Genomic DNA, 27,118 nt, shown 5'->3' with positions numbered 1-27,118 from the left:
CTCTGTTGATTTTCTCACATGTGCCTGTATCTACTCGGAGCTGCAAACCATTACTGCAATGTGACTGAGAAGCTGCTGGTGCTGTATAAGCATTGGCTTACATTATATTGGCTTAAGATTTATTAAATGCATTCCCAAGAAAAGACAGGTGTCTTCTCAATGTATCAGACCAGTTGCCTTGGGAAGCACCGTAGAGAAGGCTTGACTACAATTGCTGAACAATACTCCCCCCCCCCCCCCCCCCCAAAAAAAATGAGGTTAAATTTTGCATGTGAATGCTATTACGTGGAGCCATTCCCTTCTCAGTCAAGCTGCTAAAGTGAAAAAAAAAAATGGATTCCTTACATGCCTTTTGACTTCGGGTTTGCAGTATTTGTGCCCAAAGGACTTTTTTTTTTTTTTTCCTAACATGATCGGCCGTATAGATGATACTTAAAAATTACAAGAGCTTTCAAATGGGCCATCTAAGCTGAATGAAGGGAAAGATGGGTCTCTTGGCTCTACATGTCTCTTCCTTCTTCAAACGATGTTTTTCTGATTCAGTTGGCTTCTCTTGAAAGAGAGGGTGAGCAATCTTGAAGGCCTATAGGGCCTGTAACCGTACTCAGAACACTTAAATAAAAATGACCAAACACTTGTTTGCTGCAGGATGCTTAATTTAGATAGGCAAACATATATTTAGGCTAACTGAAGTATGCACACAATTTACCTAGTATAATGTGTCAGTAAATATCTCTATTCTGTAAAGCGGAATTTGAAGTAGATTGGAGAGCAAGTGATTTTGTTTGGGAATTCAGGAAAGCTTTTGACTTGCTAAAACCTCCCTCTCCCTCCCCCCCTCCCTCCCTCCCCCTGTTAGTTTGTGTATTGTCAGGTCTGTTGTGAGCCCTTCCACAAGTTCTGCTTAGAGGAGAGCGAGCGGCCCCTAGAGGATCAGCTGGAAAACTGGTGCTGCCGTCGCTGCAAGTTCTGCCACGTGTGTGGGAGACAGCACCAGGCCACCAAGGTATCCCGAACCGGTGGGCAACCAAGTGGGCAGCCAAAGCTCTTCTGGTGCCGTTAAGCATGGAAGGGGAAGAGGTGGAGCACAGAATCTCTGTCTGAATACTGCTATGTATTATTATGAATTTATCTTGAGTCACTCAGTTGCAAATTTCTCCTGTTGTCCTGGGTAGTAGACCTAATAAAAAATGAATATACCCAGGATTTTGCTTCCTTTCTTGGGTTTCTATTCAAATATTTTTTCCCATTGTTCTCGCAGCAGTTGCTGGAGTGCAACAAGTGCCGAAACAGCTATCACCCTGAGTGCCTGGGCCCAAACTACCCAACAAAACCCACAAAGAAAAAGAAAGTTTGGGTGAGATTTCTTGATATTTCTTTTTTGGGTAATTCACTTGTTGACTGATGTTAGCTACAGACTAAAACTCTGTAAATTACTTGCTCTGCTGCATTTATTTATCCTTCCAAGGAAAGGTGCCTAAGGCATTGGAAGGTACATTTGGAAATGGATTTCTGACTAAGGTTAAGGTTGCTGGTAATTCTCTGAACAAGTAGGCTTTTACGGGGATTATTTCTTTTTTTAGATGTAATAATTCTTCTGATCATAGTCTCAGAATGTAGAAGAACTCTGTAGAATTAAAACACTTGCTTTTTAGCAAACTTACTATTGACACTGGTTCTGAGACACAAATTGTATTAATGTACTGTTCAGTGTCTTTTGACTTCTTGCTCTAAACAAATGAGAAAGTCATGGTGTACCTGGTACTAATGGTTAATGTCTCTTCTACTGTATTGTCCTCTTAGTTGGAAAACTGATAAAATATGACTTTATATTTTAAGTCAGAAAAAATACTGCAATGTCCCAGCATACACATGCTGTTTTCATGTGAAAGGTAATATTATCATTAGCACAGGTAGCAAGGACAAAGGGAGGAAGGTCTTTTCCCTTCAAAAGAATTGCTGGTATTTGAAATGCCTTATTCCGTTGTGTAAGGTTTTTGCACTCATCAGATAATAAAAACTATGAAATGTTTCATTAGGACTAAAGAATGGAAGCCATTGGATAAAAGCAAGTAACTCTTGCCAAATGTCTCTTTTTCCAGATATGTACCAAATGCGTTCGCTGCAAGAGCTGTGGATCAACAACACCAGGCAAAGGATGGGATGCGCAGTGGTCTCATGACTTCTCACTGTGTCATGATTGTGCCAAACTCTTTGCTAAAGGTACATAAAGTTGTGGTTATTTACAGAAGATGTCTTTTGAGATGGTCTGATTCTAATGAGACAGTGCCAGATGAGAGTGAAATGAGGGCCTACCAGCTTGTCAGGGGTACAAACAGGAGGGCAGCCTACTGTTATAGTCAAGAATCAGAGCCTGTATAACAAAAGCTCTTATAGGGAAGCTAAATTCTAAGGTTTTACAATAACTAACAAAAATTGGTGCCGTTTTATTGGCAGAGTTTGAGGTTTCCAGAATTTAAACCCTATAAAATAACAATAGCAATTATTATAGACCTTTTGGTCCAGAGCATGAGGTCGTAGTTGAGAAAATGATATTCTAAAGGAGTCCTGACTTAAGAGTAATGAAATTCCTATTGTGAGTAGGGCAATTGCTCCTTGGATTATTTACTGCACATTAGGCCTTTGAAGCTAGGAGGGGCACTCTGGGAAAATCCCAGGGTAGAAAATCCTGTTTATTCTACTATACTTTTTTGCCTATGCATCATCTTTGTCGCTTTTATTTCACTCTGTAAAGCTAACTGCACATAGTGCTTTCTCAGCTTTACCATAAAAAAAAGTGTAGCTAATAATGGAATTGTAGGCTAATAATAATAATTGTAGGATAGTAAATGGAATTGTAGTGGTCTTCCAGGCAGGTGATTTTTGTGGCCATTGTTTTCAGTACTGTAAAAGTAGATGTATAGTATCAGCAGCTTACTGCTGGGGAGGTTTTAGAGAGTTGCTTTCTTGATGCTCTAGTAGGTAACCATCTGGCCTTTGAGATGCATGTGGCAGCTGAACCACTGATAAAAATCCCGTCTTGTTTACAGGAAACTTCTGTCCTCTCTGTGACAAATGCTATGATGATGATGACTATGAGAGTAAGATGATGCAGTGTGGAAAATGTGACCGCTGGGTCCACTCCAAATGTGAAAACCTTTCAGGTAAGGCAAGCTCTTACCTCCTTAGCTCTTAAGAATATAAGGCGCTAAGTAGACCAAAGCAATTCATTTTTGAACCTTTCTTCTTCAGTGTTGCATAAAAGCCCTTGCCTGTTTTGACCTGTCTGAAAAAAACCTATAGAAAGGTTACAGGCAAACCAGTTTTAGTATTGGTGACAGCCTGAACAGTTATGACTGGCCTCAAATGCAGGCTCAATCAATACAAAGCGTTTCTGTTCTGGGGAAGATGTTTGATTTAGACAGCAAGTGTGATACATACAGTCTGTCAGTAAGTAGTTCAGATTTATTCTTTGTTTTGGTTTTGTTTTTTGTCTCCAGATGAAATGTATGAGATACTCTCTAACTTGCCTGAGAGTGTGGCATACACTTGCATTAACTGTACAGAACAGCATCCTGCAGAATGGCGTCTTGCACTGGAGAAGGAGCTGCAGGTTTCTTTGAAGCAGGTTTTAACAGCCCTGTTGAATTCCAGAACTACTAGCCATTTGCTGCGTTATAGGCAGGTGAGTTGTAGCCTCCTGTTAACATACACTGGCTTGAAGTATTGCCTGGCATTCAGTTGAGTTTTAGTATTGCTTTGCATCATACTTCAGAAAGCTTTTCTACTGTAGTTAAAACAACATGTATTGTGATTTTTTTTTTTGTTTTCTCTCTTCCGTTTGTTCTTATGAAAACTTGTAGATATCTATGATATGACTGCTGAGGACAAAGGAAAAATAGGATAGAGTTCTTCATGGAATAGGGAGATGATAGGTATGTGATGGTAAAAGTGTGTCTTTGAGAGAAGAACAGGATCTTAGTCTTGAAGTATGTATTCAGAAATATGACTACTGAAAAATGAGTTTGACCTTTATATCTGATCTCTCTGCCTTACTGAGTGCTTTAGAGGTCTGCAGCAAAAAAAGCTGATTAAGTATCTTTATGTATTTGTCCCTGTGTTTCAGATAATACAGGGCTTCGAGTGGCCTTTCTTTCACACTAATGAAAAACTCTGTGTCTGTAAATGTGGAGGAGAATATGTTGCGAGTAGGAGCCACACTTCAATGCTAAATAACCAATGTCTGTTTGATGGTTTGCTGTTGTTAACAGGCAGCCAAGCCACCTGATTTAAATCCTGAGACAGAAGAGAGCATCCCATCTAGAAGCTCTCCTGAAGGTCCTGATCCTCCTGTCCTAACAGAAGTCAGTAAACAGGAAGAACAGCAACCTCTGGATCTGGAAGGAGTAAAAAGAAAAATGGATCAGGGAGGTTACGCTTCTGTGGTACGTCAGAGTTTTAGAGTTTCGTTCTAATTATAGATCCTATGAACTGCTTTATCACCTGTGATATTTGTAACTGAGCATGCTGAAGCTTTTTCTTTATGAACTAGGAAATGGGTTAATGTGATGCTAAAAATAATTCTACTTGGCACTCATGTTCATGCAGACTCAATGACACACAAATTGCACTGTTGTATGAGTCCCTTTAACCAGTGGTGATACTTAGTTAAAGCACCTCTGCTCTTAGTCAAACATCTGTGTTCAGAGAAACAGGATATAGGTAATGTTTTATATGCAGTGTCTGACAAAAAGCCTAGGCGAATGACATTGATGATAGTCCGTTATCTGGAAACTAATAATTTATGTTTGGAGGCGTACTGTCTTTAGGAGTGATTTGTATAAACTGCCGCTATGAAATGAGTCAGTTCTCCTTCTGAGGAGCAGTTTTTTCTTTCCCATGCCCCAAAGCCTGTAATCTTGAGTAGAGGTGTATATTCGAAAATGCAATTGCAAACATGCCATTGCCAAGCTATGGCTAAATCCTTGTGAGGTTGGTAGCTTAGTTGGTTTAAGTAAAAGTCAGCAGTCAAATTCTGATAGAAAGAAGAAGTGAGCAATTACAGTTTTATTTGTTTAGCAGTTGTGCTAGTCAGTTTGCAAATTCACAGAAATACTTGTTTTTTTACAGCCAAGCTATTTTTCTGCGTAAATCAGTGTTCTAGTCATCAAGAAGTTCATTTGATACCTTAAAAGTATGAGGGGGGTATAGCTGTGCAAGAGGCAATCCTGCTGATACAAAATTTTGTGGCTTTCTTATAGTTGGAATTTAGTGATGATATTGTGAAGATAATTCAAGCAGCCATTAATTCGGATGGAGGGCAGCCAGAAGTTAAAAAAGCCAATAGCATGGTCAAGTCCTTCTTTATTCGGGTGAGCAGGACAGCAGTTACTTTGAAATCTAATTTGTATCATATTTCTGTTTATATTGCTGCTGGAGTCCAAAAGGTCTGTCATGCTTATCATTGCTTGGGTATTTCCAAGATTTATAATAATACCATGTCAAAGTTGGTAGTGAAATCTTACTATTTGTGCATTTGCAGTAGAAATTCTTGGCTGAATTTCTTTGGATTTTTAGGTATGTTATATAACATTTCTAATTGAGTGTTGTTTTCCTTCAGCAAATGGAGCGTGTTTTTCCATGGTTCAGTGTAAAAAAATCCAGATTTTGGGAGCCAAATAAAGTAACAAGCAAGTAAGTAATTGTTCTGTGTCTGACTGCGACACCCTGCAGTTTGCCAGCTGTCAAAGCAGAAAGTATCAAGAGAACCTGAATTTTAGTAGTAGAACAGTGATTACATTCCCTGGTCTTTGCACACAATTCATGATTCTGAAGCAGAGACCAAAAGCACGATTTAGAACTAGGTATATTGCTGTTGGCTCATCAGACCTGTCCTTCCTTCCGCCTCCCTCTCCTTCCCCCATCTGGTGTGGCCCTTATTCAGCATCCATTTTTCTCAAAAGAGACAACCAGCCACATCCCAAACCTTGACATATAAGTGACTGGTCATAGCCTTTGTTGAGAGCACATGTGGACTGTGAGTAATTAAATGAACTGTTACTGGATATTGAGTATTGGTAGCACTAGTGTACTGTGCACAAGGTCACTTGGTGTAGCCAGGTCTGACAGCTGACTCCTTGTTGCATTTTCAGCAGTGGTATGTTGCCGAATGCAGTGCTGCCCCCTTCGCTTGACCATAATTATGCTCAGTGGCAGGAGCGTGAAGAGAACAACCGCACTGAACAACCCCCTCTGATGAAGAAAATCATTCCAGCTCCAAAACCCAAAGGGCCTGGAGAGCCAGATTCACCAACTCCTCTGCATCCTCCTACACCACCTATCTCTAGTAAGAAAATAGATTGTAGCAGCTATAGCCCCAAACCTAGGGTGCTTTATTAGAAACATTCTAGTAGTAAAGAGAGGGCCATATTAGTCTTGTATACCATTGAAGAATTGAGAAGACCAGTGTGACATGAAATTATTCAATGGCTGTTACATATGAGATATTTCTAATTCAGACTGTAATAGGCAGTGTGCAGCCTAGTTTTGCCATAGCTGCTTGAAACATCTCCAGAATGTCACACAAAGCCATGCAAATCAGATGCAAGAGTACGTTATAGAAAAAAGGAAGAGAGTTAGTGGAGTTGACTTCAGGAATGAAAAGATGGTGTGAGACGTGGAATTAAAGGAGGAAATATGAACATTCATATTAGTGGGTCTAGGCTGTGTTTGCAAGCATACAAACAAAAAATGAACTAAAAAAACCTCTGGATCTGACCCAGGAGCAGTAGCCCTGCAAGAAGGGGTTGTCGTGGAGGACAAAAGCTTGGGAGTGAAGATTCTTTCTTTTTTTATTTTCTTCTCTAACTGCTGGATTTTTCACCCTGTGCTCACAGAAGGAGGCAAAACCTATAGGGCTTTGTGTCTTGTCTTATGGGTTTTGCATCTGTGCACTGGTCCCTGTTTCTGCCTGTCACTCTAGACTGGAGAGACATGTAGAGGAGCTTGGCTAGGAGGGAGACTGAAATATAGAATTAAGCTTAAACAGTTGTCTGGATTCCCTCTGCTGAGCTTGGGCCTAGAAATACATTTTCTTCTGCCTCTTTTCCCCCAGACAAGGGCTGCATAGAGGCTGTTGCCTGTTTTTTCTTGCTTTACAAGGTAGTTATTGCAACTCTAGGGTACTAGTTGGCTCTTCTGCTCTGTTCACCTACTGACAATTTTTCCAGATAAATTTTTACCTCCCTGACCTTCAAAAATAAACAGCATTCTCTTTTAACTACAAGGTTCTGACAGAAGCAGAGAGGATAGTCCTGAACTTAATCCACCTCCAGATGTAGAAGACAACAGGCAGTGTGCATTGTGCCTGAAATATGGTGATGATAGTGCTAATGTAAGTACCTGACACACACTCATTTTGGTAACAACTGATCTAAGCGGTACTGCAGACTTGGTACTGTGGACAAGCTGGATGTTTGATTCTGAAGGGTTTGTTTGTTTGTTTGTTTTGTTATCTTGGTATGACTTGATTGAAATAAAAGTAACCCATCTTGTTCTAGTTAAAAAGTAGTGTGGACTTAACTTTAGAGGTGTTTTTTTAAGGCAATTCACTAATTAAAATCACTGCGTTTATGTAAGCAGCATGCATTTCTGATCCTGGAAGATACTGGAAATACCTGTAGGAATACAGTTTAATTTTCCTGCTTCCTAAGGTTGCATTTCGTATTGTACATACTTAGCTGTAGTCTCCTCTGCCTAATTAACTTTTCTTTTAAACTCTGAAATTATCAGTTGTTGACAATTTCTTTATGCATCAGTGATTGCTTTTTTGGGACGATTTTAAATCCAGTGCAACCGAAACTGGGCTTTTTGTGCATTGTTGTGTCTGTGGAACATTTTAAAAGAACGTTTTCTTATGTTGTTTAGGATGCTGGACGCCTTCTCTATATTGGCCAGAATGAATGGACGCATGTGAACTGTGCTTTGTGGTCGGCAGAAGTATTTGAGGACGATGATGGTTCTCTAAAAAATGTGCATATGGCTGTGATCAGGGGAAAGCAGCTGGTAGGTACAAGTAAATAATGCTTTGTTAAATATCAGACTGCCTTACACAAAACAGAGACAGGAATGCAGCTAAAATATCCCTCCTGTGGGTTTTTGGTGTGTGATTTTTATTGTTTTTTTCCTCCTGCTCTGTCTTCCTCCTTGATTTCTTTTTTTTTTTTGTTTGTTTGTTTGTCTTGGTTTTGGTTCTGTTTTTTTTTTTTTTTCTCTTTTTTGACACTCGGTACAACTGGCTGAAGATACTTGACATTTTATTTCTTAATTCCTCAGTGTGACACTGGAGGAAAATTGTGGAGACCAGAAGGAATTTTCAAGAGCAGAATTTGAGGCTAATACCTAATAGATTTCTGCTTTTGAGAGAGTCTTCAATTACCAGTGCTGTACTTTCAGCGATGGACACCATATCTATGGCGCAAACATGTTTGCGGGGAGGCAGGGGAAACAAAACAAAACAAAAATGCAAAGGATGGCCAAATGCTATATTAAAGTGCAACACCTAGCTCTGTGGTACTAGGACTTAACCAGGTCCTCTGTTGGAGTCTGAACTGATGACAGCAGTGAAACTCCCAATAAGAGCAAGCTGGGCCTCTTTCTGATATTTTAGCCTAAGTTAAAAGATTTATTGGTGGTAGCAGTAGTAATGGAAAGCAAATCTTACAAACTGAAGTGTGTTGATCAAGGAGGATTTTCATGTTCTAATATAGATGAAGCACCTTGACATTTAACTTCTACATAACTATTCTGTTAGATAGTGCAGAAAGGTATCCTTTTTTATCTTTTTTTTCTGAACTCCCCAGCAGCCTTGCAAGATGAAATTTTCCTGTTCCAGAATGAATTCCTGTTTCCAAAATGAATTTCTATTGCAAAGTGGTTGTTGCTTATTTTCCAGAAGAATGAAGTGAGACTGGAAACATGACTTAGAAAGTAGTTTGTCCGAGTTCTGATATTGCCTCATTTGGTCCTAAATGTTTATTAAAAGAGCAGAAAAAGTGAAATGAGACCTCTCCTAGCCAGCAGCAAGCTGCTCATGTGGACAGTATTCTGTGCAGGAGAAATAAATTGCATATTTGCAGGCTTTGTCCATGAATATGCGATTCAGATTTGGAGTACGAAGAAGAAAGGCTGAAATTTGGAAGAGTCAGTCTCTAAATGAAAAACTTGTTCTGTGTGAGGGATCTTTCTTCCTCTGATGTGCTCTTCATGTCTCAGATATGCACCTGTGCATGTGAGTCGTAGTAGTAAAGTGTTACGAAAGTGAAGAGAAATATCAAGCTGTATTCTAAACTTCTGTCATTTTGAAAGAAAACAAATGATAGCAATAAGTAACTTGATTTTTCTTTTTAATTAATTTATAAGCTTTTCCTTTGACTTTTGTAGAGATGTGAGTTCTGCCAGAAGTCAGGTGCCACAGTAGGCTGCTGCCTCACTTCCTGTACAAGTAACTATCACTTTATGTGCTCACGAGCCAAGAACTGTGTCTTTCTGGATGATAAGAAAGTTTACTGCCAGAGGCACCGTGACTTGATCAAAGGAGAGGTGAGTTCTTTCATACCCTGCTTTACTTCAGGATTAAGATGGCTATAGCTATAAACATTTCTTTAGAAGTTAATGTTGAATGTGTTTCTCATGACTGAGGGCCTGACTGCAGTGCTATTAAGGGGAAATCAATGACATAACTAGCATGAGAAAGTTTGACAGGTGCTTTTTGAACAGTACCAAATTAAAGACCAAACTGAAGATCATAGAATCGGTAAGGTTGGAAGACCTTACCGTTTGGACCTCTGGAGATCATCTAGTCCAGCCCCCCTGCTCAAGCAGGGTCACCTAGAGCATGTTAGACAGGGTTGCATCCAGATCGGCTTTGAGTATCTCCAGAGAAGGAGACTCCACAACCTCTCTGGGCAACCTGTTCCAGTGCTCCGTCACTCTCACAGGGAAGAAATTCTTCATCATATTCAGGTGGAACGTCCTGTTGTTCAGTTTTTGCCCATTGCCTCTTGTCCTGTCACATGGGACAACTGAAAAGAGTTTGTCCCTGTCCCTTTGACACCCTCCCTTCAGGTACTTGTACACATTGATAAGATCCCCCCCCCCCCCCCCCTCAGTCTTCTTCAGGCTAAAGAGTCCTAGCTTTTGCAGCCATTCTTCATAGGGCAGACGCTCCAGCCCTCTGATTGTCTTCACAGCCCTACGCTGGACTCTCTCCAGTAGTTCCATGTCTCTCTCTTCCTGGGGAGCCCAGAAACAGACACAGTACTCGAGATGAAGCCTCGCCAGGGCTGAGTAGAGCGGCGGGATCCCCTCCCTCGACCTGCTGGCAACGGTCTTCCTGGTGCACCCCAGGATACCATTGGCCTTCCTGGCCACAAGGGCTCATTGCTGGCTCACGGTCGACTTGTCGTCCACCAGCGATCCCAGGACCTTCTCTGCAGAGCTGCTTTCCAGCGGGTCGGCCCCCAGCCTGTACTGGTGCATAGGGTTATTCCTCCCTAGGTGCGGGACTCTGCACTTGCCCTTGTTGAACCTCGGGAGGTTCCTCTCCACCCAGCTCTCCAGCCTGTGCAGGTCTCTCTGAATGGCAGCACAGCCCTCGGGTGTGTCGGCCACTCCTCCCAGCTTGGTAGCATCGGCAAATTTGCTGAGGAGGCACTCTGTCCCTTCGTCCAGATCATTGATGAAGTTGAACAGGATGGGACCCTGAGATGCAGTAAAGCAGACTGGATAGCACATAGTTAATGATTCTTTTAAAACTAATGATTTGTTTTGTGGGTTCTTGTTCCAGGTGGTTCCTGAGAATGGGTTTGAAGTTCTTAGGAGAGTTTTTGTGGATTTTGAAGGGATCAGTCTGAGAAGAAAATTTCTTAGTGGCTTGGAACCAGAGAACATCCACATGATGATTGGTAAGATCTAGTCTCTGAACACTTGTTCCATCTTTCCTGGAATCAAGTTTCTGCTGTTTACAGAATATTTCTGTTTTTTCTTTCTGCTTAGGTTCAATGACTATAGACTGTTTAGGAATTCTGAATGACCTCTCAGACTGTGAAGATAAGTTGTTTCCCATTGGCTATCAGTGAGTATGAGCTTTTTCATGATTAAACCTCTTTTACCAAATCAGATGCACTGAGGTAACTTCTCTGCAAATTGACTGTAGCTTTCATAAGAACCTTGCGATTAAGCTAGATGTGCAGCATGCTGTGCCAGGAAACCTTAATCACGTATGATTTTGAAAAAATGAAATTTAAGGTAGAGGTGCTTATTTTTTATTATTTTATTTTAAGAGAGAGAGATGTTTACTCAACTGTTCACTAAACTATTTTGTTTGAAATGTCTTCCAGGTGCTCAAGGGTGTATTGGAGCACAACAGATGCCAGGAAACGTTGTGTGTATACCTGCAAGATCATGGAATGCCGACCTCCTGTCATAGAACCTGATATCAACAGCACTGTAGAACATGATGATAACAGAACAATTGCCCATAGTCCAGTACCTCTTACAGGTAATCTTTTAAGGACTTTCTAAATGTATATTTTTTATGTTTTTGGTGTAGTATATCCTTACCAGAAAGAGATAGCACGAGGCAGTTTAGAGATGGGAGACTTGTTTGTTGTTATTAGTGTTACAAGTATTCACGGAACTTTAAAGATGATGTCATTGTCCCAAAGCAGAGTGCTATTAAGAACAGCAAACTGCCAAAAAAGTTTGTTATAACTCCTACACCAATCATATTTCTTTCTATAAATATTTTAAAGTATTTTTTAGGAAGAAGAAACTAGACATTATCTGATTGCAAGGAAGCAGTAATCTTTGACTTCTGGTTTAGTTAACAAATATGTTAATTTCTCAAGTGAAACTTGGTTGCAATGTGTACTTTATCAGGTTGTAGCCTGTAAGATTCAGCGGTGGCTTATATTGTTGTTTCTCTTCTATGCTATTACAGAAACTCTCTCCAAAGACAGCAGAAACACACCTGAAATTGTAAACCCACCATCACCGGATCGTCCTATGCATTCTCAGACATCTAGTTCCTGTTGCTATCCAGTGGTCTCAAAGGGTCCTAGGATCAGGACTCCAAGTTATCCATCTGCGCAGAGGTCTCCTGGCTCTAGGCCTTTGCCTTCTGCAGGTATTTCAAGTGCTGTTGACTTTGATTTCTGTTATGCTTTTGAGGCTTTTTTGTTTTGTTTTGAGGCATAATTTGGAATGTGAAGTTTAATTTTCTGTTTGTAGAGAAAATAGTGAAAAATGGCAGTAGGTTTGAGGGAAGGAAGGTTCTGGAAATACATAGCAGAAATGACCTGTCAGGAAACAGTTGAAACAAAAATGTGCCTGGGATGAAGAAAGCTGCTCTCAGGCAAGATGGCAGTAATGCAGGAGAGATGTAATGAGAGTTAGCAATTAATAGTCTCAGCTGGTGTTTTTCTACAGAGAATCAGAAATCCAGTATTTTAGGTCACCTATTCTTTCTGTATGAGTCACGTTTTGTTTAAAATTCATTTTTGAAAATTCACATTTGCAGCTGAGATAAAGAACACTGAGATATTAACTTGTCAACTCTGCACAATGAATCCTGATTTACAGTGTTGGATTTTTAATACATAACTCAAGTATTCTTATGTTAATGTTACTTGAGTCAAAGGTTTTGGTGGTTTTTAATTTCTTGTGTATGTGAAGAAGTTAGATACCTATCGATTGTGAAGGATTCAGATCACTTGACAGTCTTTCTTGCCTTATTTCCTCAGGGAGTCCTACCCCGGTGACCCATGAAATAGTGACAGTAGGAGATCCTTTACTATCCTCTGGCCTTAAGAGCATTGGTTCTAGGAGACATAGCACTTCTTCTTTGTCACAACAGCAGTCAAAACTCCGGATGATTTCACCCACAAGGGCTGGGAATGCTTATTCCAAGCACAGTGGACCTTCAGTTTCAGGCATGGGATCTTCTTCAGAACATGAACTGAGTGTAAAAAATACTGACCGGTTTGTGGGATTGGTGAATTCGAGTGTTTCTCCAAGTGCTCCAGTTCAAAGCTGCTCTAACAGTTTGAGCTCCCAAAAAACAATGGCTACCGGTGGAAGTAAAACCTACCAGTTAGATGTACCTCAGTCCACAGAACTAAAACATTCTAGTAGTTCAGATATGATAGCCAAAGGAACACCTTCAAAGGGAGAGAAGGTGAAAATTCTGACCTCTAAGGACCCAGATTGTTCAGCTCATAGTTTTTCTTCTGGAGAAAATTCTAAAATGTCCACCCAAGCACACAGTTCATCAAGCACAGAATTACATGTTAAAATAGGAACCTTTCAAGAATCTTCAGGATCATTTTCCTCCAAAGAAACAGTATCCTTTCCATCTTTGCATCAGAGAGGCCCAAGGAAAGACAGAGACCAGCATATGGAGCTTGCCCAACTAGAGAAAAGTACTTTGGTTGAGGAGATGGAAGCAAAGAGCTTAAAGTCTGCAGGTGTAAATAGCAGATCTTCTGCAGCAAGTGAGCAGGTGGTTTCTGCTTCTCGAGACAGGCGGCAGAAGGGGAAAAAGTTAATGAAAGATTCTAATTTTAAAGAGAGACATTCCTTGAAATCTCTTACAGATTCAAGTCAAGCTTTAGGCAGTGATGAGGGAAACTTGAAGCCAGAGTTTGGTAATCAGGCTTTGGCAACTGAACAAATTGGTCAGAGGTTATGTAATAATGTTCCTGTTGAAAAAGCTGTCGAGAAGTCTCCACCTTCACAAGGGTCATCTAAAGGTTCTGTGACGCAGGTTGAAGCTGCCTCTAAGGAGTCACAAGCACCTAGAAAACGCACTGTTAAAGTCACTCTGACTCCTCTCAAGATGGAAAGTGAAAACCAGTCTAAAAGTGCACAGCAGGAAAGTGATGTTGAACCTCAGTCTACGGGGACAGAACTGGCCACTTTGACAGAGCCCTCCTCAACCTCTGAAAACCCAGAAGATGGCTCTGTAGTTCAGGGAAGTCCCAGTGAAGCACCAACACAGGAGTCCCAAAATAATACATACGAGAATTTACCTGTTCAAGATAACAACTTGATGCTTCAGGATGGAGCTAAAGCTCAAGAGGAAGGCTCATACAAGCGGAGGTATCCACGGAGAAGTGCTCGGGCCAGATCTAATATGTTCTTTGGATTGACTCCTCTGTATGGTGTAAGGTCTTATGGAGAGGAGGACATTCCATTCTACAGCAACTCGACTGGAAAGAAGCGAGGGAAGCGATCTGCAGAAGGACAAGTGGATGGTGCCGATGACTTGAGTACATCGGATGAAGATGACTTATACTACTATAATTTCACTAGAACTGTGGTCTCCTCGAACACAGAGGAGAGGCTTGCATCCCATAACTTATTCAGGGAAGAAGAACAGTGTGATCTTCCAAAAATCTCACAGTTAGATGGTGTAGATGATGGAACGGAAAGTGATGCAAGTGTGACGGCAACAACAAGAAAAGTAAATCAAGTAACTAAAAGGAGTGGTAAAGAAAATGGAGCAGAAAACTTGAAGCTAGATCGAACTGAAGAAGCAGGAGAGAAAGTACAAGTTGCTAAGAGCCCTGCTGTCCACAAACCTGATCCAAAGATTGATAATTGCCATCCTGTGAGCAGGGTTAAAACGCAAGGCCAGGATCCACTGGAAGCTCAGCTGAGCTCATTGGAAACAGGCCGTAGGGCTCATGCCAGCACGCCTTCTGATAAGAACTTACTGGATACTTTTAACACAGAACTTCTGAAATCTGACTCTGACAATAACAACAGTGATGACTGTGGAAATATCCTCCCCTCAGATATCATGGACTTTGTTCTAAAGAATACACCATCTATGCAGGCTTTAGGAGAAAGTCCAGAGTCATCTTCATCTGAACTTCTAACACTTGGAGAAGGCTTAGGTCTCGATAGTAACCGTGGCAAGGATATGGGTTTGTTTGAAGTTTTCTCTCAACAGCTGCCAACTACTGAACCAGTGGATAGTAGTGTTTCTTCCTCTATATCAGCAGAGGAACAATTTGAATTACCATTAGAACTTCCTTCTGATCTCTCTGTTCTGACTACACGCAGCCCTACGGTACCTAGCCAAAATCACAGCAGACTTGCTGTCATTTCAGAGTCTTCGCTCTCCTCTTCAGGAGAGAGGTCAATGCTTGCCTTGCCTACCACAGAATCTGGGGAAAAAAGAGTTACTGTTACAGAAAAATCTGCCTCAGGTGAAGGTGATACAGCTCTTCTAAGTCCAGGAGTAGACCCTAGCCCTGAAGGACACATGACTCCTGATCACTTTATCCAAGGTCACATAGATGCAGAACATATAGCCAGCCCATCCTGTGGCCCAGTTGAGCAAGGGCATGGCAGCAACCAGGATTTAACTAGAAACAGTGGGACTTCAGGTATCCAAGTGCCAGTATCGCCAACTGTTCCCCTTCAGAGCCAGAAGTATGTTCCAAATTCCACTGGCAGTCCTGGTCCCTCTCAGATTTCTAATGCTGCAGTACAGACGACACCACCTCATCTCAAACCAGCCACAGAAAAACTTTTGGTAGTCAATCAAAATATGCAGCCACTTTATGTCCTCCAAACACTCCCTAATGGCGTTACTCAAAAAATACAGCTAACACCTTCTGTTAGTTCTGCACAGAGTGTAATGGAGACTAATACTTCAGTGCTAGGGCCCATGGGAAGTGGGCTTACACTGACCACAGGATTAAATCCAAGTTTACCCTCATCTCAGTCATTATTCCCTCCCACTAGCAAAGGATTGTTGCCCATGTCCCATCACCAGCATTTACATCCCTTCCCCACAGCCACTCAGACTGGCTTCCCACCAAATATTGGCAGTCCTTCGCCAGGTCTTCTTATTGGTGTGCAGCCACCCCCTGATCCTCAGCTGTTAGTGTCTGAAGCTAGTCAGAGGGCAGACCTGGGCACCACTGCCTCTACCCCAACTGCTGCCTTGGGCAAGAAACGGCCGATATCTCGTTTGCAGTCACGGAAGAATAAAAAGCTGGCTCCCTCTGGAACCCCTTCTGCTATAGCTCCTTCTGATATGGTCTCCAACATGACTTTAATTAATTTTACACCTTCCCAAATTTCTAACCACCCATTAGATTTAGGAACCATTGCAAATTCAACATCCCATAGGACTGTACCCAATATTATCAAAAGATCCAAGTCTGGAGTCATGTATTTTGAGCAAACATCTTTGCTCTCACAAGGTGGGACTGCTGCTGCAGTTGGCACATCTCCCAGTGTTATTGGGCCAGATGCTAGTCACCTTCCAACAGGACCAGCATCAGGACTAGCGTCCAGTTCCTCAGTACTGAATGTGGTATCCATGCAGGCCACAGCAGCCCCCACTACTGGTGGGTCAGTTCCTGGTCATGTTCTGGGGCAAAGTTCAGTAACATTAACTAGCCCTGGATTATTGGGGGACCTTGGTTCAATAAGCAACCTTTTGATCAAAGCTAGTCAGCAAAGCCTTGGTCTTCAGGAGCAGCACATGACTTTACCATCAGGTTCTGGGATGTTTTCACAGCTGGGAACATCACAAACTCCGTCAACAGCAGCAATGACAGCTGCATCAAGCATATGTGTTCTGCCTTCAGCACAGACTATGGGCATGACGGTTGCTCAGTCATCTGCTGACCCAGAAGGCTCTTACCAGCTTCAGCATATGACACAGCTCTTAACCAGCAAAACTGGGGTTGCTTCCTCTCAGTTGGACCTTGGCACAGCTTCAGCCACTCAGTTGTCAAGCTTTCCACAGCTGGTTGATGTTCCCAATAACACAGGACTTGAGCAAAACAAGGTTTCCCCCTCTGTAATGCATGCCAGTTCAGCATCTCCTGGAGGCTCCCCATCATCTGGTCAACAGTCTGCAAGTAGCTCTGTGCTCGGTCCCACAAAATTGAAGCCGAAAATTAAACGCATTCAGCCATCGTCAGACAAAGGGAATGGAAAGAAGCACAAAACTTCTCACATGTGGACCAGTTCCTCTGAAGCACATATTTCAGACAGAGGGGCCCTTGCTATATCCCAGGTCTCAGCTACAGGGTAAGAGAGTTGTTTGCTTTTGTTCATCTCTGATACTTTGTAATGCGAGATTATTTCTGAAATGCTTAGTTTCTACAGTTAATTTTCATTTTGATGCATAATTTCTAGTATAGAAACTAGATCTTTAAAAGCAGATCTTTAAAGAAGTTGATAGAACTTTTGCCTTAGGAAATGGAAGGATGAGAAACTTAAGACTTTGAGGACTGGGTTTAGTCCTTAGAGGGTTCTTATTCATTGTTGGCTGCTCTGGCAAATTAAATAATGTTTTAAATATGTCAGAATAAAATATGGTACCCAAGAGTGTTGTGTGATATTTCTGTATGTTGTTAATGTATAGAAACTCCGGAAATTTCAATAATACTATTAGCTGTGTGGTACAGCATCAAAATGATGCACTATTTTAGTTTTATCTTAGTCATTTTGATTAGAGAATTTAAACTGCATGCCAGCTTTTGAGAGCTTAGTGTCTCTCCAGTGTGCAGTCTATTCTTTCTGTCCCTCTTCCCCCCTCCGTACTCCCAACGGGCAGGAGGAATCAGGGAAGACCTTGGAGAACAGGGAGAGTCCTGCTCTCTGGTTTGTCAGAACAGCAGTGTGTGCCTTGGTCTCTCGCAGTAAAGGATTATTTTCTAGGCCTTAGATTAAAACGGCGTTTGACTCAAGTCTTTGAAGTATGGATCTGTAGACAGAATAAGAGCTATTGGTCTATGTTTTACACACGAAGCTGACAGTTTTGTTAATGAGCCAAGTCGTTTCCTGGTGCCACACTGCTAACAAGTATGCATTTAACCAAAGGCATGGCATCACTGACTTTTGATGCTGGCTGTGTCAGAGAAATGTCCAAAATGATTGCTAGTACCAAAAGATGGACGTTGCTGTCTTTTTAGTAACTGAGAAATATTACATCTCATTTTTGTAATTCCTTGTTCTTCTTTACATCATGTGATAAGTCTATTTTTAAATAGTTGATCCCAAACTCTTTGAATACCTTAACCTTTTTAAATAGTTCTTTTCTGTTGCTGACACATGCCCATCTATTTTGGTCTGTAAATGTTTTCTGTACTTGTCAACATACCACCATGTATCTTTTGATCTCTGGGCTCATTGCTTATGGTTGCTCAAAAATGTTTCTCTTCCTTAGCTTTATGCTACTCTTTCCTGTTAAGTGCAAGTCTTGAATCTGATACAGTGCTGAAAAGTGTGATCTTTTTTCTCATATCCTAAGACCATTTGTTATTATTTCTGTAGCTTGCTGAACTGCTGAATCACTGTGGCAGCTCCTAATGGACCTCTTGCTTACTGTTCTCATTTATGACACATACTGCTTGGCAAGAATCTTGAATGCTCCTAAATCTTTTTGTTCCAGGACTCCTGCTACAAAGGCAGATATGCAAGATGCAGCAAGCATAGATCAGCCATCACAGAAGCAGTGTGGGCAGTCTGCAGGGTAAGCATTAAACAACCTTTCCATCAGGTTTTGCTGGCTTGAGCTCATTATCTTAAAAAAAACATGCATGGGGTGGGAGAAGTCTTACCTTGCTAATTAAAATATCTTAGGAGCTTTCAGTCTGGAATGAGCAGTCATGTTTAGTTGCAATATTGAGTCTTTTTTAAAATTAGTGTAATACAGATTTGGGAAACTTTAGCTTGCTGAGAACAAAACAGAATATTCTTATGGTTTTGGCTCTTCATATGCTAGCATACATCTTATTACTGAATAGGGCTATGCAAAGAGCAGGTCACAGACTGTACTACTAAGTTAAACTGTTGCTTGATAGATGTCTCAGAAATAAACGCCAGTGAGTAGAATTCTTTTTGTTTGCAATTGAACTGCTGTTAGAATACTTGATCTAGAAACAAATTTTTGTATTTCTGTCTTGGTCTCAGATTTTGTAGGTGGCTATCTAGGACTGGTGATGCTAGTAGATTAATAGCTGTAGAGCCCTTCATTCACAGAATAAATACACTGACATTAGCTTTGCCTTGAATAACTGTTCACTGTCTTCCCATGGCTTTCCAAGGCCACCCAACTTAATTCTGCAGCCAAATTACAGCATGTGTTATACAAAGCTGGAAAAGTGAATAAGGCAAATCATAGCTAATATATTTACAGATAACATACAGGTTCTACGGTGATGGTGTAGATAAGGAAAGCTGTGGCTTAGATTGGTCTTTCCAAATTCTGTTCTGTGTGAAGTTATTCACTCTACTGCTGTGCACCACAGTTATTTTCCCCTCTCTGAAATGATACTATAGACAGCTCTTCGGAGAAGAAAAGTGTGTGATGCTATATTAAAAGTTAAATTTGAAACTTTAAAAATCTGTTTGGCATTCTTGTCATTTAGAAAAAAACAATGTATGGTTGCTTAAATCTGGCTCAGTCATAGAAAAATGAGAATGAGATAAGTTGTTTAATATTTGTCTTCATTTTACTTCCCTCCAAAGGCAAATGGCTGTCCTCCCAGAGTCTCAATCAGCACAAAACTTGGCAAGTGACCAAGAAAGTACAGGTATGTCACATCTTCATTTCCCAGTCTGAGGGTCCCAAGACTCAGTGCATTTTGAAGAATACCTTGTAGCTCTGTTTTCTTTTGTTTGTTTGTTTTTATCTTGTACTCTGAGAAAAAATCTCAGAGCTAATAATCTGGTTTTTTGCCGTTCCTTTGAAGGGAGGAATGTTTTGTTCGTTATTAATGGAAATTACACACATGATTGTGTCTATTTTTAGTTTGTGGAAATTTCAAAACTTGAGATTTTTACGCTCTTATTACAACACTATCGAGCTTTTTTCCTTTGAGTAAAATCTATGCTTGAAATCTTAGGTTTGAAAAAAGCATAGATTTTACTGCTAATACTGAATGAGAGAGCTCCAGGGCACTTCATGGACATTTCAAATTAAATTTGAAAGTGTGTGTCTCTGTAATTTCTTCACAATCCAACGCCATTTACGTACAATTGTGGTAGCATGGGTAGTTCTCACTTGTAAATAGTGGTTATCCTGCTCTTCATTACTGCAAATTGATATTTGTGGATCACCACTCTTGTGGAGACTTAATTCTCCTAGTATATAATGGCAGTTCAGAAGCTAATCTGTAACTTACATAATAAATTGTTGTGGAGTTTTAATATGAACAAGTTTTGTCTTTCCATGAACATATGAACGCTGATGAATGTGTATGAGAATTTTTTCATGATTGCTATTCCATAAGCATTGCTTACACCATGAAGAAGCAGTATATTGCGTTAGTTCTTCTAAATCGGGATAGAATTTTCAAACGTTAGTAAAATTATGATTTGAGCTTGGTAGGTTCTTCTTAGAAATAGCCATGTACCAGTGAAAAGGCAGGTCAGTAATTAATTTGTCTGGCTGTGGAACAATCGATGGAAAATTTTTGCTCTACCTGATATCTGTCTTCATGCTGGTTTCTGTCTTTTCTAGGCTCAAAAGCTCTTGAGGAAGAAGAGAGCACATTCAGCTCCCCGCTTATGTTTTGGCTTCAGCAAGAACAAAAGAGGAAGGAGTGTCTTGGTGAGAAGAAACCAAAGAAAGGTTTGGTTTTTGAAATCTCAAGCGATGACGGCTTTCAGATTTGTGCAGAAAGTATTGAAGGTGAGAACTGTGTGTTTTTTGCTTGCCTTGGTTTTAGCTTTCCTGACCATAAGCCAAATTATAACTTTTGAGGATCTTTTACTTGTTTTTATACATCTTCAGAACAGATCTTTTAAATTTTCTTGACATACAGCTCTAGAACAATCCTAGTTCCTAACAATGCCTGGATTGTATTTTATATGCGTATTTGTGTGTGTATAGATATATGTGTACATATATATTTATATATACATAGGCATATGTGTGCATATGCATGCACACACATGTAGGTGTGTACGTGTGTGTGTGTAATCCAAAGGTTTGTCTTTAATTTACAGGACTTGAAAAGGATGCAGACTTCGTATAGTCTGATCAGCTTATTGTGTCAGAAAGTAGCATACTGCACATGTGTGTAACAATCTTCTGGTGGTAGACTGCTTCACTAGAAGCCTGATAAGAGATGGGAAACTAAGCAACTTATCAAGGGGCACACCTATTTTGGGAAACCTCAGTGTTCAAGGCTTGGATACCCTTTTACACTGTTTTTTTTTTCTGTTTGTGTAACTATAGATGCCTGGAAATCACTGACTGATAAAGTTCAAGAAGCCCGTTCCAATGCCCGCCTGAAACAGCTATCTTTTGCAGGTAATGCAATCCAATGTGAAAGTCATTTCTGTTACGCTGTTTAAGGTGTATTAAGAACAAACAGACCTTTTTGTGAGCATCTCGGGGATGGTGTCTTAAATTTTCAGTTTAGCTGCTGACTGATATATGGAGGATTATTCCTCCTGATAAAAAGATTTAAAATTTTAATGTGGAACTAATTAGCTAATACAGCTGAAAGTTGTGAAAGTTGCAGGCTAGCACAACAGTTGTATTTAGCAGGCTGCCACATCCTCACATTCCTAGTCTGTGTTGTCACCTTTTGCTGTGATCTGTTTCTTGTTCCAGGTGTGAATGGTTTGAGGATGTTGGGGATTATCCATGATACTGTTGTGTTTCTGATTGAGCAACTTTACGGAGCAAAGCACTGCCACAACTACAAGTTCAGATTTCATAAGCCAGAGGAAGCCAATGAACCTCCTCTGAATCCACATGGCTCTGCGAGGGCTGAAGTCCACCTGAGGCAAGTGTGAGCTTTGTCACTGTTAGGGTTAGAAGTCCGTTTGTTTGATTAACTCTACGACGGAGCATAAAGACCAAATTCCTACAGAGCTCAAGGTTTCCATTAAAAATAAATGTTAGTAATTTTCTTGTGTAAATCAATAGTATTGCATCGTTGGAATCTGCACGTTGTTCCGTGCTTTTTTTTTTGGTCACTTTGCTTAGCAGAGCATTCCTGGTTGGTGGTTTTATTCACAGTTTTCAGAAATTATTGTATTATCCTGAAGTTTACAAGCCTTTGAGAGGAGGCAAACTGGGAAAGATACAAAGTAATAAACATGTTAAACTGTTGTGGCAACCAAATATTTAAACTATTTTCAGAAAATAAAGCAAATTTACTTTGTTTTTTTTTTTGAACTACAGGAAATCTGCATTCGATATGTTTAATTTCTTGGCTTCTAAACACCGACAGCCACCAGAATACAATCCAAATGATGAGGAAGAGGAGGAGGTACAACTGAAATCAGCCCGGTATGCAGCAGGATTTAAGAGTTGAAAAGGGGAAAAATACATGGTGTTAAATAAGTCTGATTTCTTGGTTTTATCTGCTGCATCCTTTGATGTGCTGTTTAAAACTTGAAAGGTACCAAGCAGTAGAAACTATGGGGTAGACTCTCCCATTAGCAAGGGAACAGATGACAGCTAAAAGTGACCAATCAGACCAGTTGTTTTTTGATTTCCCAAACATCCCCACTCCATAATTTAAGCCATTATAATCAGAATTTGGGTAGAAAAGGGAGGAAATGATCTGTATTGAATTCATAGGAAGGGGAGCTGGTTAGCCGTAAGGAGTTTAAGATAAGATACGGAAACAGCTGTACATTTAAAAAAAAAATCTTTAAAATCATTGCACTGAATTAATTTTGATTGTGTTCTCAGTAGGCGTAGGGCTGTAGTGTCACAGTGCTTAAATGTTTGTATCTTGGAAATTATGCCAGCTACTTTATGTCGAGGACTCTAAACAAAATGATGATCACTCACCAGTATGTTTTTGTTCTAGGAGAGCAACTAGTATGGATCTACCAATGCCCATGCGATTCCGACACTTGAAGAAGACCTCCAAGGAGGCAGTTGGTGTCTACAGGTATGGTTCTGTTCTGGTACTCTACCTCTGGTATCTCTGCCTCTATGGCAGAGGGAGGTGAAAACAGAAAACCTCCTGTGAAGTCAGGTTGCAGTACTCGGGGAAGAAGCTTCTCTTTCTCTTTCCTTTTTCTGAACTCTATGTTTTAAAGTTAAATATTTGGAAGGTAGTTCTCAGCACAAACCACTTACTCCTGCCAGCTCACCAGGGTGATAGCTGAGTGTTTGCTCTGAGGTGGGCAGGAGAAAGCTACTCTTGTTCAGGTTAGGGTTGTGTTATAGAAGTGTAATGAAATTGCACTGGTCCTTGTAGTGAAATGAGCAGTGTTCTGTGAGGTTTGCAATCTTAAATTGTTGAGATTCACTTGTATTGTTTGAAATACCCTCTTAACTTGTTGCTTTTTTAGGTCTCCCATCCATGGTCGGGGTCTGTTCTGCAAAAGGAACATTGATGCAGGTGAGATGGTGATTGAATATTCAGGCAATGTCATTCGCTCCATCCTCACTGACAAACGGGAGAAATACTACGACAGTAAGGTGAGTTATGGACTTTTATAGAAGCTCTTAAAAAGCATGATAAATTCTTTTCTCCATCTGGTCTTCTGAGGAAGGAAACGGAAATGCAGCAGAGAGAGAACTTGATTGTTAATGAGGCTTTGGGATTACTTGGTCTCAGTAATTCTGGCAAAAGTGTATGCTGGAGTTTCAAGTCCAGAAATAGAATAGAGTGGCACTTTGCATCTTCAGAGTATGAAACAGACAGCTGATCTTTGGAGTTGTGAGGGATATAGAAGCCTAGGCGTGTTAAGATCTGCTCTGTGCCAGAGAGAGAGTGTGTGTCACAGGTGAGACCAGAGCTTGCGCGTTCACAGCGTAGGTGAGTGTAAGCTGAAGCTCCTCAATAGAACACCAAAGAGGCAGATCAGTCTGCTCTGAAGGAGCCCTGAAGTAAACTTCTCTTGCCTTAGCAACTAAGCATTTCTTGAAGCTTTTTTCATCAGTCTTGACAGAAGCATTTTATTTAAATAAAGCCAGAGCAAAATAACCACAGAGTAGTGGAGTGGCTTAATATTTTTAATTCCCAAATGCTTTAGGTAAACCTGTTGTTTCAGTGACTGAAAACTGCTTTCAGTGCAAAGCAGTGAAGTACCTAAGACGACAGAAATCCTTTCCAAACTTCCAAACCTGACTGGTACAATTGTCTTGTGCAGAAGGGAGTTTGAGAGAACCAGAAGGTGGTTGTGGAAGTAGTACAAGCTTAGACCCTGTGAATGTTGCATCTGGAACACCATGATTTGGGTTTACAAACTTCTCAGGTCTATGCATGCTTACTGGAGCTCTAGGCTTGCTGCTTCTTTCCCCCTCTGGGCTGGGAAGGATACAAGCCTAGTCTTACCACTGCAGATCCAAAGAACATGGGGATGGAGTGATTCAAGCATGAACTTGTGAAGACGAATGAAGAGAGGTTGCAGATGCTCATTAAGACTTGATTTTTTGGTTGCTGTGTTGCAGTAATGAGCTAAGGTGTCTGTCAGGGCAGCTGAGTCTTTGCTTGCCCTGGTCTAATTGCCTTTCTGTCCTCCACATGTAGGGAATTGGTTGTTATATGTTCCGCATTGACGACTCTGAAGTGGTAGATGCCACCATGCATGGGAATGCAGCCCGCTTCATCAATCATTCGTGTGAGCCCAACTGCTACTCTCGGGTCATCAACATTGATGGTCAGAAACACATTGTCATCTTTGCAATGCGCAAAATCTACCGTGGGGAAGAGCTCACGTATGACTACAAGTTCCCCATTGAAGACGCCAGCAACAAACTGCCCTGTAACTGTGGCGCCAAGAAGTGCAGGAAGTTTTTAAACTAGAACTTCCGTGAGCTGCATGTGAGCCCTAAAGGGCCTGGGGCGAACCAAAGCATACAGTGAATCCCTGCCTTGCTATTTGCAAGGGGCAGGGAAGGACAGAGGCAGAAATGAAGATTGGCTGGGCTCAGGGACCTATCTGGCGGCTGTGTTTCTCTGTCAGAGTCCACATCTTCATGTCTCGCATGCGCACACTTACCCTTATGAAAGACACAGGCGATTGGAGAAGACCCTCAATTTGATTATGTTTTTGCTATTCTCATTTCTCCCCCGCCAGCTGTAATTGTTTCTCAGAATGGGGCTAATGAGTGGGAGAAGGGGAAGGAAGATAGACCCAGGCCCAGTGCAAGGGAGGGATCATGGATCCTCTCCTTCTGTCGTCTCTTGGCTCGAAGTGCTGAATGTGGAGTTCTCCTTTTTATTTGATTGCTGTGTCATAAGTTTCAATAGAACGGTATTTGACTGAGCTTTTCTCCTAGGGAGAGAGACTGTGTCCTACCAACCAGCTACTTTAAGAACTTTGTGCTTATCTGTGGTTCCTCGTGCATCTCCAGAACACTATTTGTGAGTTGGTTGGTATTCAATGTGTGGTGTAGGTGGCCTGGTGCGTTGTCTGGGTCTGGCTTATCTCTGCTGTAATCTAGGAAAATTGAATGGGAAAGAGCATAATAGAGCAGCCTGTAAGCAAGCTGAAAAGAATGTGGGTAGCATTTCACTCTGAAATTCCTGCTTGAGTGCAGGAGAATTCCTGGCATTCTTTAGCAGAGAAAGGGCTTGTGCCAACGAGTTGCAGAGTTGTAAATCTTTGTGAGCAGAGGCTGTATTTCAGTAGCAGCCCACTTGTTAGAGGAAGGAGGTAGTCTTTTCCCATATTGTCTTCAGAAGCTGGCTTTCTCCTTTGACCTGAGGAGCTAAAAACTCTTCCAGCCACTGTGACCTTGCTCTGCCACAATGGGGCTGGTCCAAGGGATGGAAGTCTCTAAGGAGAGAAGCAGGAGCAGGTGCTTACTCCCTGCCTTAGCTGCTTACCACTGAAGAACAGGAACTAGGAAGGACAGTTGCGGAGCCTTTTGCAGGAGAAGCTCTGCTCAGGCTAATTAAGCAGCATCATAGGATGTGAAAGAGAAAAGTGAGTGACTTCTGTAGGCACGCTCCTGTCATGATCTGTCTTCTGGGTGCAGTTATGTAGCCTTCCCTGAAAGGCACAGGAAGAGGCACCAAAATGGAGTGTAAATTCTGCATGAAAATGCAAGGCCAAACACTAACCAGCCTCCGCGTACTCCGTGCAGCGTTTAAAATCACGTAGGAAATAAATCAGTTGGCACAGGTGAAATTCCTGTAACTGAAGAATCCAACTAACTTTAAATCACAAAATGCTATTGTCCTGGCTTAAGTAGCATAAATCCTTCTCCCTTTTGGGTCTGCTCCACACCTCCACAAAAATGAAAGAAATAAAAAGCCCCAAGCCTAACAAATTGAGACATTGGATTTTACTCTGTTCTGTTTACAGTTTAGTATTTAAGGTTTTATAAATGTAAATATATTTTGTATATTTTTCTATGAGAAGCACTTCATAGGGAAAAGCACTTATGATGAGGCTTTTTAAACAGTGGTGTTATCCTAATTTAAAAGAATCTGTTTTTAATAATTTTTTTTATTTTCGTAGGACGGTTATAGGAAATATCTGGCTGGACACAGTCTGATCCTTTCTCCAGAGAGAGGGATACACTCTTTTTTATTATTATTATTATTATTTTTAATCTTGTTCTGCCTTTTTTGACTTTAGTAACTTGTTTCTGGGAGGTTTGGCTGGACCTTAAACTTTATTTACTCGTCAAGGTGGGGACAGGATGGAGAACTGCCCAGCTTCGAAGTGTGACTGTTGGGAACTCTATTGGAACAGATGTTTATGCCCCCAGGCAGAAGGAGGCATGATTCTGCCTTGTCATGTGCCAGTACCCTATGTGTATTTAAAAAAAGAAAAAAAAAAAAAAAAAAGGGGGGGGGGGGAGGGGGCAAGAGAGGACTGACCCTTCTGGATCTCTGGAATTCTGAATGACTGTTTCTGTGGGAAGCATGACTCTTCCCGCCCTACTTTGTCCACTCAGATAAGCCTTCCCCAAGCTGGGACTTGGATGAGCATGATGTTGTCATAGCTATAGGTGGGCTGTGGGTCAGAGAGCTGGGGACCCACTAGCCCCCGTCCACTGAGTGGATGCTCCCCCAAGTCAGTGACACAGATATCTTGGCAGAATGGATAGGCGTGAGTGAACCTAGCCCTGAGACTGTGATGAGCAGGG

The 27,118-nt window shown here is 41.2% G+C and overlaps 1 protein-coding gene across 1 annotated transcript in view; it reads left to right on the top strand.

Annotated features, from left to right (window-relative positions):
* The window catches only part of KMT2A (lysine methyltransferase 2A), a 56,922-nt gene extending 30,122 nt beyond the window's left edge, over window positions 1-26,800 (top strand). Inside the window, exons 11-36 of the mRNA XM_062594754.1 lie at window positions 860-1,006; window positions 1,262-1,357; window positions 2,103-2,223; window positions 3,051-3,164; window positions 3,501-3,685; window positions 4,272-4,445; window positions 5,262-5,372; window positions 5,621-5,694; window positions 6,153-6,346; window positions 7,287-7,393; window positions 7,927-8,064; window positions 9,442-9,600; window positions 10,847-10,964; window positions 11,056-11,134; window positions 11,400-11,560; window positions 12,002-12,187; window positions 12,804-17,118; window positions 18,485-18,565; window positions 19,564-19,628; window positions 20,558-20,728; window positions 21,278-21,352; window positions 21,659-21,833; window positions 22,235-22,342; window positions 22,872-22,955; window positions 23,362-23,491; window positions 24,546-26,800. Of these exons, the coding sequence (XP_062450738.1) occupies window positions 860-1,006; window positions 1,262-1,357; window positions 2,103-2,223; window positions 3,051-3,164; window positions 3,501-3,685; window positions 4,272-4,445; window positions 5,262-5,372; window positions 5,621-5,694; window positions 6,153-6,346; window positions 7,287-7,393; window positions 7,927-8,064; window positions 9,442-9,600; window positions 10,847-10,964; window positions 11,056-11,134; window positions 11,400-11,560; window positions 12,002-12,187; window positions 12,804-17,118; window positions 18,485-18,565; window positions 19,564-19,628; window positions 20,558-20,728; window positions 21,278-21,352; window positions 21,659-21,833; window positions 22,235-22,342; window positions 22,872-22,955; window positions 23,362-23,491; window positions 24,546-24,821 (7,644 nt within the window). The 3' untranslated portion in view covers window positions 24,822-26,800. The remainder of the gene's footprint in view (window positions 1-859; window positions 1,007-1,261; window positions 1,358-2,102; window positions 2,224-3,050; window positions 3,165-3,500; window positions 3,686-4,271; window positions 4,446-5,261; window positions 5,373-5,620; window positions 5,695-6,152; window positions 6,347-7,286; window positions 7,394-7,926; window positions 8,065-9,441; window positions 9,601-10,846; window positions 10,965-11,055; window positions 11,135-11,399; window positions 11,561-12,001; window positions 12,188-12,803; window positions 17,119-18,484; window positions 18,566-19,563; window positions 19,629-20,557; window positions 20,729-21,277; window positions 21,353-21,658; window positions 21,834-22,234; window positions 22,343-22,871; window positions 22,956-23,361; window positions 23,492-24,545) is intronic.
* Window positions 26,801-27,118: the final 318 nt, after the last annotated feature.

Source organism: Rhea pennata, chromosome 24, assembly GCF_028389875.1.
Source record: "Rhea pennata isolate bPtePen1 chromosome 24, bPtePen1.pri, whole genome shotgun sequence".
Classification (NCBI taxonomy): Eukaryota; Metazoa; Chordata; class Aves; order Rheiformes; family Rheidae; genus Rhea; species Rhea pennata.
Note: the sequence above shows the minus strand (reverse complement) of the source record. Positions and strands in the feature narration are given on the sequence as shown.